General features: G+C 37.1%; 1 protein-coding gene across 13 annotated transcripts in view; it reads right to left on the reverse strand.

Annotated features, from left to right (window-relative positions):
* Positions 1 to 787: 787 nt before the first annotated feature.
* ANKRD28 (ankyrin repeat domain 28) overlaps positions 788 to 17,841 on the reverse strand; it is a 202,345-nt gene continuing 185,291 nt past the window's right edge. For 12 of the 13 annotated variants that reach the window (XM_023739519.1, XM_023739522.1, XM_023739521.1 and 9 more), the window contains 9 exons: positions 17,573 to 17,690; positions 17,046 to 17,265; positions 10,226 to 10,313; positions 10,054 to 10,137; positions 9,345 to 9,490; positions 8,594 to 8,676; positions 7,899 to 7,981; positions 7,051 to 7,142; positions 788 to 2,738 (listed from right to left, as the gene is read on the reverse strand). In XM_023739519.1, the coding sequence (XP_023595287.1) occupies positions 2,452 to 2,738; positions 7,051 to 7,142; positions 7,899 to 7,981; positions 8,594 to 8,676; positions 9,345 to 9,490; positions 10,054 to 10,137; positions 10,226 to 10,313; positions 17,046 to 17,265; positions 17,573 to 17,690 (1,201 nt within the window). In that variant the 3' untranslated portion in view covers positions 788 to 2,451. The remainder of the gene's footprint in view (positions 2,739 to 7,050; positions 7,143 to 7,898; positions 7,982 to 8,593; positions 8,677 to 9,344; positions 9,491 to 10,053; positions 10,138 to 10,225; positions 10,314 to 17,045; positions 17,266 to 17,572; positions 17,691 to 17,841) is intronic. The other variant, XM_023739529.1, reaches the window with a different exon arrangement.

The raw sequence follows: 17,841 nt of genomic DNA on the forward strand, positions 1-17,841 counted from the left end.
GTATAAATGATAAAGGATGTTAAGTCCTGGTATGTGTGAAGATAAAAACAGCTTGTTACTTTATAGCTACACCTTGGATTTCATTAGATGTGATGAATCTAACAGTGTGTCTAGTCAGTCTTTCTGGAAATCACTTCAGCAGACTGAGTGAAGCATCCTGTAAAGAGAAGACATGGCAGAGGGCACAAGATTCATCCTTCCAACATTCTTAGGGTTCCTTCTGAGGCCAGACCTGGGCCCAAGGACAGAAGTTACCAGGAGGGAGGCTTTAATTCCATCTAAGGAAGACCTTTCTAATAGTAAGAGCTGCTCAATAACTGAATGGACTGCTTGGTGAGGTAGAGTCACTGGAAATGTTCAAGGTGGAAAGATCACCCTTGTAGAAAGGACTCCTGCATTGGTTAAGAGGCTAGACTGGATGAACCTCAGGTCTCTCTCAATTCTGAGATTCTAGAAAATTCCCTCAGGGAATTCAGAAGAGAATTCCTAAAAGGAAAGAGAAAGCACACATATGTATACTTTTCGAATCCTCTTGAGTTTTTTTTTTTCTTCAAAAGGTACAATAGAAAATGTAGTCCACTGCTTTTAAAATGCATATTCATTCACCTTCCTACCACTAATAATTAGGAAGGGTTCATTATGATTTCTTTATATTATAAAGAAAAGATGGTGGATTACATTATAATTTCTGTAAATATTTTAGAAAAAATGCTTAAAATCTAGTAGTCAGTGCCCTAAAAACTTTATAGTTTTTAGATAATATGCACAGATACAAATACATTATTCATTAAATACAACTCACATCTGTGTTTTATTATACTCTAAAATATACAGGAATCTTGATGTACTGAAAGAGTGCAAGTAAATACAGTATTCAAGCAGTCACTATTTCTATGTACATGCTCATTAATTCTTCAAAAACCCCACAAAATTATCAAATAGATCAAAATACTGTTCTGTGTTTTCACACTTTATATTCAGAAAAACCAGCTGGTAATTTACAATGTCATAAACTTTCCAGTTTCACAATACAAAAAGGATAAAATGAAATTGGGTAATCATTTCATTGCAATTTATGGAACTTTACCCAAACCTGTAAGACCCCTTACATGTGTGAAATCACTTTCACAGGAGAAGTGAGTTACAGTAAAAGCAGAACCACATAAATTGTTATTTAAAAGCCTAAACATTAGCCTTTTCTCTTTCTTTTTTATTTGAAAGGCAGTCTTCCCATTCTGCAGGCAACTGCTTCTTTCCCCAAATGTTACAAAATTTAAATAAACAGGACCTAAAGGCTTTAGTATTTTAAATCTCTTCCATTATAAATAAATTCTTTCCAAGAGACCTGATGGTGTTTAATTTATGAACAACAAGGGATTTTTTTTCCCTTCTGAGTCTTCATTTTTTCATAACTCAAAAATTAAAATAAACAACCACAAAAAATCCCAACCCATTGTGGGGACACAAAAGTAGTATCGATGACGAAGGTGTACCACCCAAAGCAGTGAGGTGGAAAATTCCATTCTCCAGGACCACTTAGCTGCAATAGCGTGAAAGTAATCTACTTTTTGATTTGCATGAAACTTTGTTCTCCTAAGAAATTCTTTACATTTTTAAACAAAAATAATTCATTTTTAAACCCAAACCATTCAAAACTGGGCAATAACCACCCAACCCCAATCCGTCTCATGTCTATGTCACAAGTATTTTCACCCTGACTACACCCAGTCAGCCAGTTTTCCATTCTAATATTGTAAAAGTTGAAATTTTAAAATTTTTTATGTAAAAGAAACAAAATGTAAAAATACATCTGCTTTCTCTCATGGTTTAATACAATATGGAAGGCTTTTAGATGTTTTCTTTAAAAAAAAAAAAAAAAACTCATTTAAAACCAAATCTCAGCTTTATTTTCAGAATAATGTTTAGTTTAGATAATGTCTCATTTCATCTACTCCAGTTTCCACAAAATGGTATTCTATTAGAAAACCTTTAAGTTATTTGGTCCTTTGGCAATTTGCTGTGCACATAATGCCTACTGTACCAAACTTTTATTGCCTTTAAATTTAGTTGTAGTTTTACCGATAAAATTTAAATCTAGTGTCCGTTATCTCTTCTTTTACAATAGTGTTGCTTGTGTAAGCAGATTAGGGTGCACAGTGTCCCAAATTATTCCTGGCACTGCAAAGCCAAATTAAACAATTCCACAAAGCAATTTGACATCAGTGTTTTGCTCTGATCAAGTCAATATCAAGATTCTAGAAGCTCCTTTTGCAAAACTTGCCTTTAAAACTCTTCTTCCTAATGTCATCACATCTCTTAAACATTTGTTCTTTGCGATCTTTCCCCTTAGGCTGAATTTGGATGAGAATAAGAAAGTGCCTTTTTTCCTGAAAAAGCACAGTTTGAAGCTTTAGTGTCAGAACTCCCTCCTTAGACCTCCGGCTCGGCCTCTTAGTAGGTCTCAGAATCGGAGTCATTGAGCTCGTCCACGTCGGTGTATAAGTACTCCTGTTCCCCGCCAATGTTGTTGAAACTACAATAGGAGCTAGGTTCATTCCTCATGATGGGCAAAGCTTCAAAGCTGACTGTTTTTGAGGTGTTGGTATATCGGTTAATGGAATTGAATGTCAAGGATGATAAAGGACTACTTGATGAGACAGGCATCATGGTGGCCAAAATGAGAGCCAGGCAATCAGCCACATCCTTATTGGGAGCACAGGCCAATGCTGGGGTATAGCCTAGAATAAAAGACAGAATTTACAAATGATTTCACTGATATATAAGGATACAAGCCTAAAGGCCTTTAACTTTAGACATATTTTAAATTATTTGGCTTGTAATAAATTGGTTGAGACAGAATGATTCAGAACTTTCCAGTAAGTAGAGTCGAGTCACTGGAAGTGTTCAAGGTGGAAAGATCACCCTTCTGGAAAGGACTCCTGCATTGGTTAAGAGGTTAGACTGGATGAACCTCAGGTCTCTTTCAATTCTGAGATTCTAGAAAATTCCCTTAGGGAATTCAGAAGAGAATTCCTAAAAGGAAAGAGAAAGCACACATACGTATACTTTTAGAATCCTCTTGAGTTTTTTTTAATTTCCAAAGGTACAACAGAAAATGTAGTCCACTGCCTTTAAAATGCATATTCATTCACCTTCTTACCACTAATAATTAGGAAGGATTCATTATGATTTCTTTATATTATAAAGAAAAGATGGAGATGTGGTAGTCTGCTGCCATAAAGATGTATAGCCTTGGAAACCCTATGGGGCAGTTCTACTACTACAGAGTCGCTACAGGGTTGCTGTGAGTTGGAACCAACTTAGCGGCAGTGGGTTTTTGTGTCTGTGACTAAGGTCCATTGTCTTCTGCTAACAAAAGGAAAAGTTTTAAAAGTTCACCTGTTTAGTTTATCCACTGTTTTTCTTTAGTGGACTTGTTTGACTGTGGCCCCAAAAGAAAAGTTAAATTGACAGGTGTCATTCATTCAGCACATGTCTTTTGAGCACCTACTCAGTGACTCATGCAAGAGTCTGTACCCATCTAGACTTCACAGCGTTGAAGCACTTGCATAACTATAAGTTAATGGTAAGTCTCTGCTCACCATTCTGAAGTCAGATTTACTGATCTATGGTTTGTTCTCATTCTAGCCCAGTATCTTCTATGAATTCAGATAAATATGGATAAATTGTGATATTTTAGGGAAATCATCCATCTTTGGACCTCAGTTTCCTCTTCTGTAATGTCTCCTTCCACCCTAGTTTTCTATGATTTGTCTCTTTTTATCCATTCATCTGCTGATGAGCATTAGGTGGTTTCTACCTTTTGGCTATTGTGACTCATACTATAATGAACATTGGTGTCCAAGTCTCTGAGTCTCTGCTTTCAAGTCTTTCGGGTGTATACCTAGGAGTGGAATTGCTGGGTCAAATGGTAGGTCTATTTTCAGTGTTAGTGGCCACACTCTTTGCCACAACGGCTGTACCATTTTGCATGTCCACCAGCAGTGGATAAACATTCCAATTTCCCCCACATCCTCAACATTTGTCATTTTCTGTTGTTGTTTTTTTTAAATCTTAGCAATCATTATGGTCTAATTTTATCATTCCTTCCATTTTTACAAGGACTAAAACAAATACATAAAATCTTGAAAACAATCAACACAGACTTGCATATCAGCAGGTATCAACTATTGATTCAGTCTCACTATGTGGCCAAATATCTTATATGGGTTAGCTGTATTTCCAGAAATGTAACTGACTAAGTTTATTTTAAACCTAGATGAGTCTGAACTTGTTTTACTGGGTGGTATCAGCCACCTCTATGGATTTCACTGACCATATACACATGCTGATGATTTCTATATCTAGGTTCAGCCCAGAACTTGCTTTTGGGCTCCAGATCCACCTATGCAATTGCCTACTTGGATACTCTACTGCACTTTTTGCATGTCCCCTAGATGAACCCAATTCCTCCTACGTTCCCTGTCTCAATCAGTGGGAGCGACTTCATTCATACAGCTCTTCAAGTTAGAGGATGTGTAATTTCCTTCCTCACCTTCCCTACCTCAGAACTCCATCACCAAGTCTACTGTCTTAAGATCTCTAGAAACCATGTACATCTTTTCATCCCAAGGCTTCAACCTTAATTCTGGCTACCATCTTCTCTCACCTGTAACTTAATTCCTTTCCCTGTTCTAGTCTTGCTCCCCTTCAGACTAACTGCTATTTTCCTAATGCAGAGATCTACAGGCACTTGACTGAAGGGACTCTGGCCTAACTCAGTATTTGCACCCCTCCCCCCGCCCCACGTTATGTCTCTTAACATGCCATTCTTTCTATTCAGAAAGTTCTGCCTCCATTTTCTAATCGTCCATTGGATTTTGGTTTAGAAGTCACCTTTTGTTGGGATGTCTTCCCTGTTCATGCAAGACAGGATTTGAAGACCCTCTCACAGCATTCTAGTTTTACCCCAAACGAACTACTTCAAGTACATCATAACTGCCCATTTATACTCATCTCCATTCAAGAGAGTGGGCTATGTCTTATTTTTAATTGTATCCTCAGAACTTAGCAAAGTGCTTGGCATTATCATGCACTCAACACTCACTCACTGAGCCCCCAATATATACCAGGCACTCTAGTACAACTGATAAAGATCACTTCTCTCATGAAGCTTATATTTATTCTAGTGAGGGAGACATAAAAACATAATAAAAAAAGGTAAATTATATATGTTAGATAAGCTCTATGGAAAAAAGAAAGAGTACAGCAGGTTAACAAGGACCGAGAATGCTGTGGTAGGGGTACACAGCATGTTGTGGTATAAACAGGGTAGTCAGGATAGTTCATCAAGAAAATGAAACTTGAGCTAAGATTTGAAACAGGTGAAGGATGTCATCAAAGAATACTCGAGGGCAGAATGTTCCAGGCAGAAGAAATAGCCAGAACAAAGGTCACAATGCACACACATTCCTGGTGTGTAGGGGCTGGTATGGCAGACTGGAAAGAGGGGAGAAGAGTAGAAGATGAGGTCAGAGGGGTAACAGGGTAGGTCAGATCATGTAGGAGCTTATTTGTAGTTCATTATAAAAACCATGAATGACCTGAGATTCAGAGGAGTAATATGTTCCCACATATTTTAGAAGGATCCAGGCCAGGATGGTAGCAGCAGAGTAGAAAAGAGTGGGCAAAATTTGGATATATTCTGGAGGTGGAATCAATAGTACATGTTAATGGATCGTACACAGGCTGTGAGAGAGAGGAGTCAAGGATGACTCTAAGGTTTTTGGCCTGAGCAACTACAAGGATGGGAACTGCCATCAACTGGGATCAGTAGGGAATAGCAGGTCTGGGGGGTGACGTTGGGGGACGATAAGAGAAAGTGTCAGTAGTTCAGTCAGGAATGATAGGTTTGAGCTGTTTATCAGATGTCCACATCAATTAGGCAGCTGGAGATGTAAGTCTGGAGATCGTGAGAGGTCTGGACTAGAGATATAAAATTGAATTCTCAGCATATAAGTGGTATTTAGAACCAAGGGACTGGAGAGCATCACGTAGGGAGTGCAGACAGGGAGAGCAAAAGAACCAAGGACTGAGTATTAGGGCCCTCCAATATTATTAAGAAGTTGGGGCGGAAAGGGAGAAACTTTGCAGAGAAATTGAGAAGGAATAACTAGTAATGTAGGAGGAAAACCAAGAAAGTGTAAGGTCCTGAAAGCCAAGTAAAGAAAATATATCAAACAAGGAGAAGGAATCAGTAATCAGTTGTGCCCAGTAATGATGATAAGTAAGACGAGAATGAAGAAATGTACTAAAAATTGACTCTTAGCATCATGAAGGTCATTGGTGATCTCGGTGAGAACAGTTTTGCAGAATGGTGAGGGCAAATTCCTGACTAGAGAGGAGTGAAGAGAGAATGAAAGAAAAAGAATTGGAGACAGCAAGTAGAGCCAACTCTTGAGAAGTTTTGCTGCAAAGGGTAACAGAGAAATATGGCAGTAGCTGGCAGGGGTAGCAGGATTAAAAAAAGTTTTTTTTTTAAGTTAAGAGAAATAATGTTTATATACTGATGGGAGTAATCTAGGAAGAGAGCAAAAACTGTTACTGCAGAACACAAAAGGGGAGAATTGCTAAAGTGATACTCTCAAGTAGGTAAAAGGGGACAGGACCTGGAGCATGAGTGGAAGGACTGGCTTTAGATAACATATTTAAGAATATGACACTTAAGTAGGGCCTTGACAAATATTTATGGAAAGAACAAACTCCTTGGCTACTAAGATCAACAAAGGTGGTAAAGAGTAAATACTAACTCTGGATGAATAGATGATATCAGAATTCTTAAGTCCATCTGTTCATCTGTCAGACAGACTTTTCCTGTTTCTCTTGCCCCCACTCCCTTTGCCAAAAAGAAAGTCCAATTCAAAATTAACGTCAGCCTTCTTCTTTGACCAATAAAAAATATACAAGTTCACTTCAAATGTGGATCATCAAAAGACAGAAGCTTCTAATAAGAGACAGACATTAAGGAAAAAGAACACCAAACCTACTCACCATTTTCATCTACTGCAAGCACACTTGCTCCTTTCCCCAGAAGTTCCTGAACCACCATGGTTAGCCCATTTCGGGCAGCAACATGCAGAGGTCTGGGGGGAAAAAATCATATGTATATACATGACTGTGTACACACATGCACATATGCACACACCTGGCTGTCAAAGACCATTTTTGCCAGGCTGTGAAGCCCCAGAGATCCAAACTTGAGGCATTTAGTCCTAACAGCAATGACGATAAGGGGAGGGAGGCAGAACTTCTGTGCAGGGCACTTCTGCTCCTCATCAATGCATATAAGCTTAGCCTCTCACCCCACTAGCAAACTCCCACTATCACCAAACTCTTCTGTTATTTTGCCACCTAAGACTTAGTGTTTTAAAATATATTACCAACTAACCAAACTGCATTCTTGTTTCTTTTTAAAGAAACGAGGTTGACTAATTGAACTTGATTCTTTCTTAAATCTCATTAGTTTACACACTTATGAGGCTTCTTACCTCATTTACTGTTAACGTCAAAATAATGGACTATTTCAGCTGTTTTCCATAAAATACACAGAATAGTACTACTTTCCTTCAGACAATTATGTGAGTAAATGAATTGAGAAAAAAACACACAGTTTTCAATGTTCTAAAAGTTTCCGTTTAAAAGCCTTTTTAGTAATATGCCTTTTAATTGTGACAATTTTAGAAATGAGTTTTGTCAGCTGTAAAAACTGTTCTTTATAATAACTGCTTCTGTGATTAATGAGACAAATTCCAACAGTCACATGTTAAAAAAACCAAACTACTTATCATTTTTATAATTACAGGTTATAACGTTTACATTAAGACACTGGAAGTACTCACGTTTGCAAGGCTGCATTGGTTGCATTGATGAGGTTTCTATCTGTTATCTTCTCCAGTATTAACAAGGCACTAGTTTCATGACCCTAAAATTATGGTAAGTAACTCTTAAAAACTTGGACACCATTAGAAATAATTTTATATGCTGAACACAACCCAGGGGCCCTGGTGACGTGGTGGATAAGAGCTATGGCTGCCGACCAAAAGGTCGGCAGTTCAAACCCACCGGCCACTCCTTGGAAACCCTATGGGGCAGGTCTACTCTGTCCTATAGGGTTGCTATGAGTCGGAATTGACTCGATGGCAACCGGTTTTTTTTTGTTAACACACCCCAACCCTATTCCATACAATATGTACAACACCACACATACACGTGCCATGAAACCTCTTGATTAATGCCTTAAGTATTTGCCCAAATAAGTGTCGGTGGTGGGAGTAGGGGAAGAGGACAAGAAGAATTAAGATCGAAGAAAGACATTAATTTGTATTTAGGCGTGTGTTTGAAACCAATTTGGTTTACTAGAGACTTTCACACACCATGGTGCCTAACAAGTCAATAGTTTTGCTCCAGAAACCGAATGCCAGAGATCATGAGATGTCTGGTCCCTAGCTTTGTTCATTTTAGTTTAAGTGGAAAAACTTTACAATGCCACTGTTTACATTAATTATAAAAATATGTCCTTAAAACGTGTACATACCTTGCTGCAAGCTAAATGGAGGGCGGTGTTTTTACTGTTATCTTGTAAAGTCAGATCTGCACTAGCACTGCTAACCAGCATCTCTGGGAGGAAAAAGTGCATCAATTCTTAGGTTTACGAACTTGTTTCTTAGATTACCAATAACTCACTGTAGAGAAATGAAGATACAAAGCAAAAATATCCCTCTAGCAAAAACTTAAGTAAAAGAAGAATATAGTTAATATATAAGGTACATACTATTTTATCAGATAATTACACAGAACAATTATATTGTTGTGTAAGTCACAGACACACTAACAATAACATTTATTTTGTGAGTGCATACTAAACGTTTAATATTGTTTTAAGTGCTCTGAGTTTAGATTAACTTATGTAACCCTCACAACAACCCTACAAAGTAGTTACTATTATTTTTTTCACATTACGAATCAAGAAACTAAGCAATAAGGTTACTTAGCTGGCAGATCTAGGACTCACATTCAGGCAGTCTGACTCAAGAGCCAGTATTCGTAACCACTACGCAACATTGCCTTGCTAAAGCAGACTAGTCAATTAGTAAGGACAAATGAAAACACTGTGGCCTTAAATGAAATGTGGGTTGTAGGCAGGTGAATGGTTTGAAATCTCAGGAGTGGTGAGATACACCTAGTAAAAAATGCAATGAATTACAAGTTAGACAACTAAGGATCTAAGCTATACATAAGCGATATAGAAGCTTAGAAGAATAAAATCCTTAAATAAGTTTCTTTACCAACTGTATTTGTTTGTCCATTTTCTGCAGCCATCATAAGAGGCGTTTTTCCAGAGGAGTCCACAGAGTTGACTTGAGCATTATGGCTCAGCAGCAGCTGTAAACATTCTACATGGTCTGTGAAGGCGGCCGCATGGAGGGGAGTTCTGCAATACAGAGAAACTGAAACATATGACTAAATCTGAAGAGTTTACATATCAGCCTATAAAAGCACTGCCTGGATACAAACAGGCTTAATGGAGCTTACTAATTTCTGTCAAAGAAATTAGTACTTCTGATAATATATAAAGCCTTAATTAAACTAGAACCAGTATAAAGACAAATTATAAAATTGCTAAAACACTGTATCATTAAAAGAAATTTTGAAAGAAATAAATCTTGACCCAAATACTGCTACCTACTACAACTGACAGACTCTCTTCTAGCCTTTATTCCTATTTAGAAAACAGTTAACTTTATAAACAAAAATCTTTGAGTAACAAACATACTTCTTAAAAAAAATGGGAAATCTTACATTTTATGTTTTAAATACAAGAGGACTGACTAAAAAACATAAATGGAAAGCTGTTTTAATACAAAAATAGTTAAGATTTTGTAACTATTTATATTTGCAAACATAAAAATCAACTTTTTAATGTAAATTCTCATATACTAGGTGAGTAAAAATTTTTTCCCCATTAAACTTTTTTGTACATAGTTGAACTCCTACCTTCCTTTTGAATCAGTTGTGTTCACATTGCTGGCACCTAATGCATCAATTAACATCTCAGCAGCACCTTCGTTGTCATTTATCCTGTGTAAAGTAACAAGGTGATCACTCATGGCAGTGGAGTAGTTCTTAAACACCCATACCAAATCCGACTCGTTCTGGCTTTACTTACACAGCACAATGTAATGGACTGAAAGCATTTCCTTCTACTTTCTGGAAAACTTCCTGTTCTAAAAGAAGTTCTACACAAGTCTCATGACCTAAATAGGTAAAACAAAGTCAAATATTAAAATAAAACTTAAAAAAAAAAAAATTGAAGTATCCTATGCACATAAACATTCCCACAGAAATAAGAAAAAGCTTTACATGGCTTAAAAATAACCAGTGCATTGAACCCATTACACATCAGATTTTTAGGAGCATTCAGCTTTCACATGCATATGAGGTAACTGAAAATACCATGGCTTGGAGGAGGAGCACCTTATTCCTCAAAGTGACACTTTCGCTTTTTAACACTTTAAAGAGGTTTTCTGCAGATATGCCCAATGCAATACATAACATTTGATTTCTTGACTCCTGCTTTCCATGGGTTTTGATTGGAGACCCAAGTAAAATGAAATCCTTGACAACTTCAATATTTTCTCTGTTTGTATCATGATATTGCTTATTGGTCCAGTTGTGAGGATTTTTGTTTTATGTTGAGGTGTAAACCACACTGAAGGCTGTGTCTTACATCTTCATCAGTAAGTGCTTCAAGTCCTCTTCACTTTCAGCAAGCAAGGTTGTGTCATCCATATATTACAGGTTGTTGATGTGCCTTTCTCCAATCCTGATGCCCTGTTCTTCAGAATCCAGCTTCTCTGATTATATGCTCAGCATACAGATTGAGTAAGTATGATGAAAGGATACAAGCCTGATGCACACCATTCCTGACTTTAAACCATGCAGTATCTTCTTGTTCAGTTAGAACAACTGCTTCTTAGTCTATGTACAGGTTTCTCATGAGCACAATTAAGTGTTCTGGAATTCCCATTCTTTGAAATGTTATCCATAATTTGTTATGATCCACACAGTCATATGCCTTTGCATAGTCAATAAAGCACAAGTAAACATCTTTCTGGTATTCTCTGCTTTCAGCCAGGATCCATCTGACATCGGCAATGATATCCTTGGTTCTGCGTCCTCTTCTGAATCTGGCTTAAATTTCTGGCAGTTCCCTGTTGATGTACTGCTACAGCCACTTTTGAATGACCTTCGGCAAAATTTTACTTGCGTGTGATATTAATGATATTGTTCAATAATTTCCCCATTCGGTTGGATCACCTTTCTTCGGAATGGGCACCAATGTGGCTCTCTTCCAGTCAGTTGGCCAGGTAGCTGTCTTTCAAATTTCTTGACACAGATGAGTGAGTACCTCCAGCACTGTATCTGTTTGTTGAAACATCTCAATCGGTATTCCGTCAACTCCTAGAGGCTTGTTTTTCACCAATGCCTTCAGTGCAGCTTGGACTTCTTTCTTCAGTACCATTGGTTCTTGATCATACGCTACCTCCTGAAATGGCTGAATGTCCAGTTCTTTTTGGTACAGTGATTCTGTGTAACCTTTCATCTTCTTTTGATGCTTCCTGTGTCATTCAATATTTTCCCTGTAGAATCCTTCAATGCTGCAACTTGAAGCTTGAATTTTTCTTCAGTTCTTTCAGCTTGAGAAATGCCAAGTGTGTTCTACCCTTTTGGTTTTCTAACTCCGGGTCTTTGCACGTTTCATTATAATACTTTATCTTCTCGAGTCACCCTTTGAAATCTTCTGTTCAGCACTTTAGATATTTTTATGTATCATAATGTAATTTTAAAAACATGTATTTTCTGATTACCAAAATAAAAACAAAACACCAAACCCACTGCCGTCAAGTCGATTCGGACTCATAGTGACACCATGGGACAGAGTAGAACTGCCCCACAGGGTTTCCATGGAGCAGCTGGTGGATTCAAACAGCCAATCTTTTGGTTAGTAGTCTAGCTCTTAACCACTGTGCCATCAGGGCTCCTTTCTGATTACAGTAACAAGTTAATGGTAAAAATCTCAAATACTATAGAAGGGCTTAAAGGAAAAAAGTACAAGTCCCTGATCCTATCTCCCAGTTCTAATCTCTAGACTAGTAACCACTGTTACCTTAATAATTCTAGGAAATTTTAAGCATACTAACTGCATGCACACAAACACATACTTTGGTTTTTTATTTTTACACAAATGGGATTTTTTTGTTCTGCAACTTGTTTTTCACTTAAAACCCTGCTTCATCTCTTTGAATGTTAGCTCATTACAAAGAAATAACATTGTGAAGTTGTCCAGTATTGATTTAAGACCCTTCTATTTTCCTTGTGAGCCCTGGTAGTGCAGTGATTAAAGCGCTCAGCTGGTAATCAAAAGGGTGGTTTGAACCCACCAGCTGTTCCACAAGAGAAAGATGCGCAGTCTGCTTCTGTAAAGATTTATAGCCTTAGAAACCCTTTGGGGCAGTTCTACTCTGTCCTATAGGGTCACTGTAAGTTGGAATCTACTCAATGGCAATGGTTTTTTTTTTTTTTTTTTTTTTTTTTTTTTTCTCCTTGTACAGTGGTACTCAAGGTCTGGTCTGGACACTGGGGTGATATCACAATTGTATATATTCTTCCATAATAGACAGACACATTATACTTGAATGTTCCAAAGAACTTCCTAATATCAGAATATATCATAATGAATTAATTTCTCTAATTATGGATTTCCAGGTGATTGCTAGGGTTTTTTTTTTTTCTTTGTGATATTATTAACAATGTTGTAATGAAACATTCCAGTACATATCCTGGTATGTTTTTACAAGCATATTTGTGGGAAAAGTTGTCATCAAGTTGATTCTGACTCATGGTGATGCCACGTGTGTCAGAGTAGAACTGTGCTCCATGGGGTTTTCAATGGCTGATTTTCCAGATGTAGATCTCCAGGCCTTTCATCAGAGGCATCTCTGTGGGGACTCTAACCCAGCAATATCATTTCTAGGAAATTGTCCCACAAATTGCCTCACAAATGTGCTCGGCTGCTAACCGAAAGGCTGGAGGTTTGAGTCCCCCAAGGACCCAAGGTCAAGTACATTGACTACCAACAGACATAAGTCTCACAATTTTAATAGCCACTTCAAAGAAAGGAACTTTGAAAACCTCACAATTTCTTAACCTAATGTTCAAAGCCAGGCTTTTAGTAAAAATACCCCAGCTGACGTACTAATTGCTGCAAAGAAAATGTTGCTTCCGTTAGTCCATTTGTCACTTAGGATCTGCTTTAGGAATGAATAAGATTCTTACCTATAGCCTCTTTATTTATTTTCATTGTTTAATATTTGGCTAATAAATACTATATTTCCTTTTCTTTTTAAATTACGCTAACATTCTCAAACAATAGTTCAACTCAGTCTTTATTCTATAATTCTTTTTACCAGGACAATTTTTTTTTTTTTAGAAAACCTGTAATTGTGCCGCATCTTCTGTCAGTTGTTTTGTCTAATCCAGTGGTTCTCAATTGGAGGTGACCTTGCCTCTCCCCTCAGGGGACATTTGATAATGTATGGAGATAATATTGCTTATTACAAGTGATTTGCTACTGGCATCTAAGGGCTAAAGGCCAGGGGTGCTGCTAAACATCTTGCAATGTACAGGAAAGCCCCTCAAAACAAAGAATCTGGCCCATAATATCAACAGAGCTGAGGATGAAAAATCCTGCTTTAATGACATTTCTCTGAATGTTAACTCATTACAAAAAAGTAACATTGCAAAGCTATCCATATTGATTTACGACCCTTCCATTTTTGTGGTATCACAAAAGATTGAATGCAGAGGCAGATATGAAAATCCAACTGCCTTTTCTCAGGCCAGCCATTAAAGAGATTTGCCACTCTTCTCATTTAGAAAAACAAACAGTGGGGGGCAAACGTTAGTCTTCGTAAGAATGTTATCTATATTAACATGCAATGGGTCTAATATTGTTATTTACAAATAAATCAATACATAGTAAAACCCAAACCCATGGCTGTCAAGTCAATTCTGACTCATAGTGACCCTACAGGACAGAGCAGAACTGCCCCATGGGGTTTCCAAGGAGCGGTCGGTGGATTCGAACTGCCAACCTTTTGGTTAGCAGCTGTAGCTCTTAACCACTGCACCACCAGGGCTCCACAGTTAATATCAATAGCTATACTGACATTACATGAAAGCTCTTTGGGCTTCACAGTAAATTAAGAGTGTAAAGGGGTCCAGAGACCTAATGATTTGAGAACCACTGTCTTAGTAGAGTGCAGACTGACAAAAGGGAGTCTTGGGACTCTTGGTTGCCTCCAGCAATCATTACTGGGTGATAAGATGCTGACAGTCTCATCACTTTGTCTCCTAGTTTACAAAAGACAGAATGATAAAGTTGGTCTCGTCTCATGTTTCAGAGGGATAGTCTCAGGATGCTTAAAGCTTCAGAAAAATTGATAAATTTAAAAAAGGAACAAATGAGATAATGTAAGTACTCAAGTTCTATGATTGCTTACATAAACTGAAATTTTGAACTTTAAAGTTTAGTATGTATAGCCAGTTCTTTTCTAAAACCTGGCCATAATTCCATTTTGAGAGTAAGGTTGCTCTGTTCTGTTGGAGTGCTTCCCATTTTCTTTCCAGCCATACAATAATTACTAGTCAAAAAGTAAAATCATTTTACTCTCAGAATGCCAAATTATAAAATAGGCTTTTCTCTATAAATATGGTATTAATTTTAGACTACCTCTATGGTCCCTTATTGCACACAGTCAACGTATGTTTAATTCTTTCCAGATCAATTCAGAATCATCACAATTTTGCTATGGTCTGGAAATGAGACACATCTGTTGATCTTTAAATGGCAACCAGGCATGCAGTTCATGCAAAATTCTGTCTCTTGTACAAAACGTGCTTAGAGAGTCTAAATTCAGCAGTGATAGAGTAGGAATTCAACTTTAGGGAAACAGTGATCTCCATATAGACCTGACAGGAAATGTTAAAATAGAGCAACTCTCTGAAGAATAGTACAGCAGTATATTTACAACAAAATGATCTGCCTTGTTGGAAGAAAAATATCATTACTGTCTGAATTTTGAATGGCTAATTCTCACTGATACATTAAAAAAAAAAGAATACACGTTTTTGCTTCTGAATAGTTTTATCTCATTGACTTCTTAAATAAATAAAATTCACATCTATGGATGCTTTTAGATGGTTCAGGTATTCTTTGTATTTGTAAAATGTCAACTACAGCATAAAAACAAACCAGCTTCCAGTGGCAAAATACAGTACCTTCTATGACTCAGGACCATTCTTTGGCCACTTCACTACAGTCATTAAATACCAACTCTAGTGAGTTAAAAAAATGAAAAGAGAAGTCAAAACCCAAAGGTTACAATTTACAGTTTTCAAAACTGTTCTGGCTAAGGATCTGAGGTAGTAAAAATGAAACTAAACTAAACTAAGCTTTCGAATTAGCAATACATTAAACTACCCAAGCTTTCTGTGGTACCATCAGAGTACTCAGAGTAGATAATCAACAGTAATCACAGAAGCATCCTAAAGAACAGCCCAAAACTTTTTCACAGCAAAAGAGTAGATCTCTCAACTCTGGCACAAGGATTAATACGAAAATAAAAATATTGTATCTAGAAAGTACATATGGAAATATTTATGGGACAGTTCTACTCTGTCCTATAGGGTCACACTGAGTCAGAATCGACTCGACGGCAACAGGTTTGGTTTGGTTTTTTTTTGTGTATGACAAGATTCAGATTTCTCCTTCTTCACTAAAACCCACCATCATCTGTCAGAATGGCTCCCAGTGAAAGAACCATTAAGCAGCATATTACAGAAAGACAGAAAACCTCAACTCTGACAAGCCATTCAGCTGAATTTTAGAACAATACTGTATTTTTTATCAAGTGGATATTTATATAAAGGGGAAATTTATATTTTCTCTACATTTTGAGGGAAATTTGTTAGAACTGTGAACTACAGTTTTCTAGACGGCTGTCACAAGTGACATTAACCTTAATTCAACACTGAAATTCAAAACAAATTAAAAAAACCTCCTTTCCCTCCTAAAGCCCTAGGCCCAAATGTTGACAGGACTGATGCTTACACTGCATGTAATGTACCTGGAGAGAGTTTTCTAAGATGATCAAATCTATGGCCCTATGCAAGGAAAAAAAAAATTAACATATCTCAACACACTTTATTACTTAAATTATTTTAATTAATGACCATCTCATAAGCCCAACTGCATTATACCTTAAACATATTTATGTTTTCCTGAATGATCTTTTGTGAGTCTAACTAAAAAGAATAAATATGACTGTGAACCTCTAGGAAGCTAAAAATAATTCTGCTCTAATCATGTAGTAAAGTTAACCCATGAAAGTTTCTACTTCTATGATCTGTTAAGATTTTATTCCTTTAAAACACTGAGTATGAATGCCAATGTTGACATAAGGGTTTTATCTTGTGATGTGCTCAGAAAACACACAGATTTCAGTTTAGATTGTGATGCATTTCATCATTTCTCCCTTGTCTTTTTTCCTAGTACAACTGCATTCAGAAAGTAAAAAAGACAATCACAATACAAACATATAAAAAGCACTGGAAATAATAAATGTTACAAAAGCTTCTTAAAAATGAAAAAATACTTGTTGAAGCAAAGGTGTAAGAAAAATGTCAGACTTAGTCAGGGCTTAAGGGTCTTTGACAGCAGTGTCTTAGCTTTAGCATGACAAAGGACAGGAGTGAGACATAATTACACATAGATTATTCCTAGGCTTCCCATTAATCTTGAACTTTAAGACTGCCTTATGAACACGTCATTCTCATTAATATCTCAATTAATATGCATTATAGTTAGCTGTCTCTGCTTGGTACATAATAGGCATTTATTGCAGGTTTGTATCTGTATACTTAACCGTTGTAGCAAGCCCAGTGAAGTGCCGTATATCCATGATTGTCTACTATGGCTGGATTTGCATCCATAGATGCTGCTGACTGCAAAAGGGCTCCAAGAACACCAATGTGTCCACAAGCAGCTGACAAGTGTACTGGCGTCCGCCCCCTGCTATCCCGAAGTAAACACTTAGCACCATGTTGAAGTAATGCATCTACACATTCTTCATGGCCTGTAACTGCCTGAAAGAAAAACAATTTGCATGCAGTCAAATATATTATGGTGGGTGCTACATGTCAACTACTCAGTATTTTAGAAATTTTGTGCCAACATCATTGTTCCCCGGATTAATTTGTGCTTTGTAGTTGTTCAAAATTTGGGCTCAAAAATTAAAATTTACTAAAACACAACAAAAAGAAGAGAAAAAAAACCCAGTAAAGATTATGTGGTAAAAATTTAATGAAGAAAACTAAACACATCCTAGTTCAGTTCAAGGTAATATGAGGTCATAAAAGCTTCTCAAAAGGCAATGGGAATGTTTCCGCTTACCCCTCTATGCAATGCTGTCCTTCCCCATTTGTCTTTGGCATCTACATTTGCTCCTTTGTTCAGCAGTGAGTAAACACAGTCCGTGTGCCCATTGAGAACAGACAGCATCAGAGGAGTCCTGAGCAACAAAAGAGGTTCGGTGCTACTGCTTACTGAGTTCATTCTATGAGTAACGAACAGTGTCATGCCTATTTTCTAAATATGTCATTTTGTGATGCAACCTTAAAGTATATTTAAATCAAAAACTATATATAATAATACTCAGTTAC

Source organism: Trichechus manatus, unplaced genomic scaffold, assembly GCF_000243295.1.
Source record: "Trichechus manatus latirostris isolate Lorelei unplaced genomic scaffold, TriManLat1.0 scaffold00136, whole genome shotgun sequence".
Classification (NCBI taxonomy): Eukaryota; Metazoa; Chordata; class Mammalia; order Sirenia; family Trichechidae; genus Trichechus; species Trichechus manatus.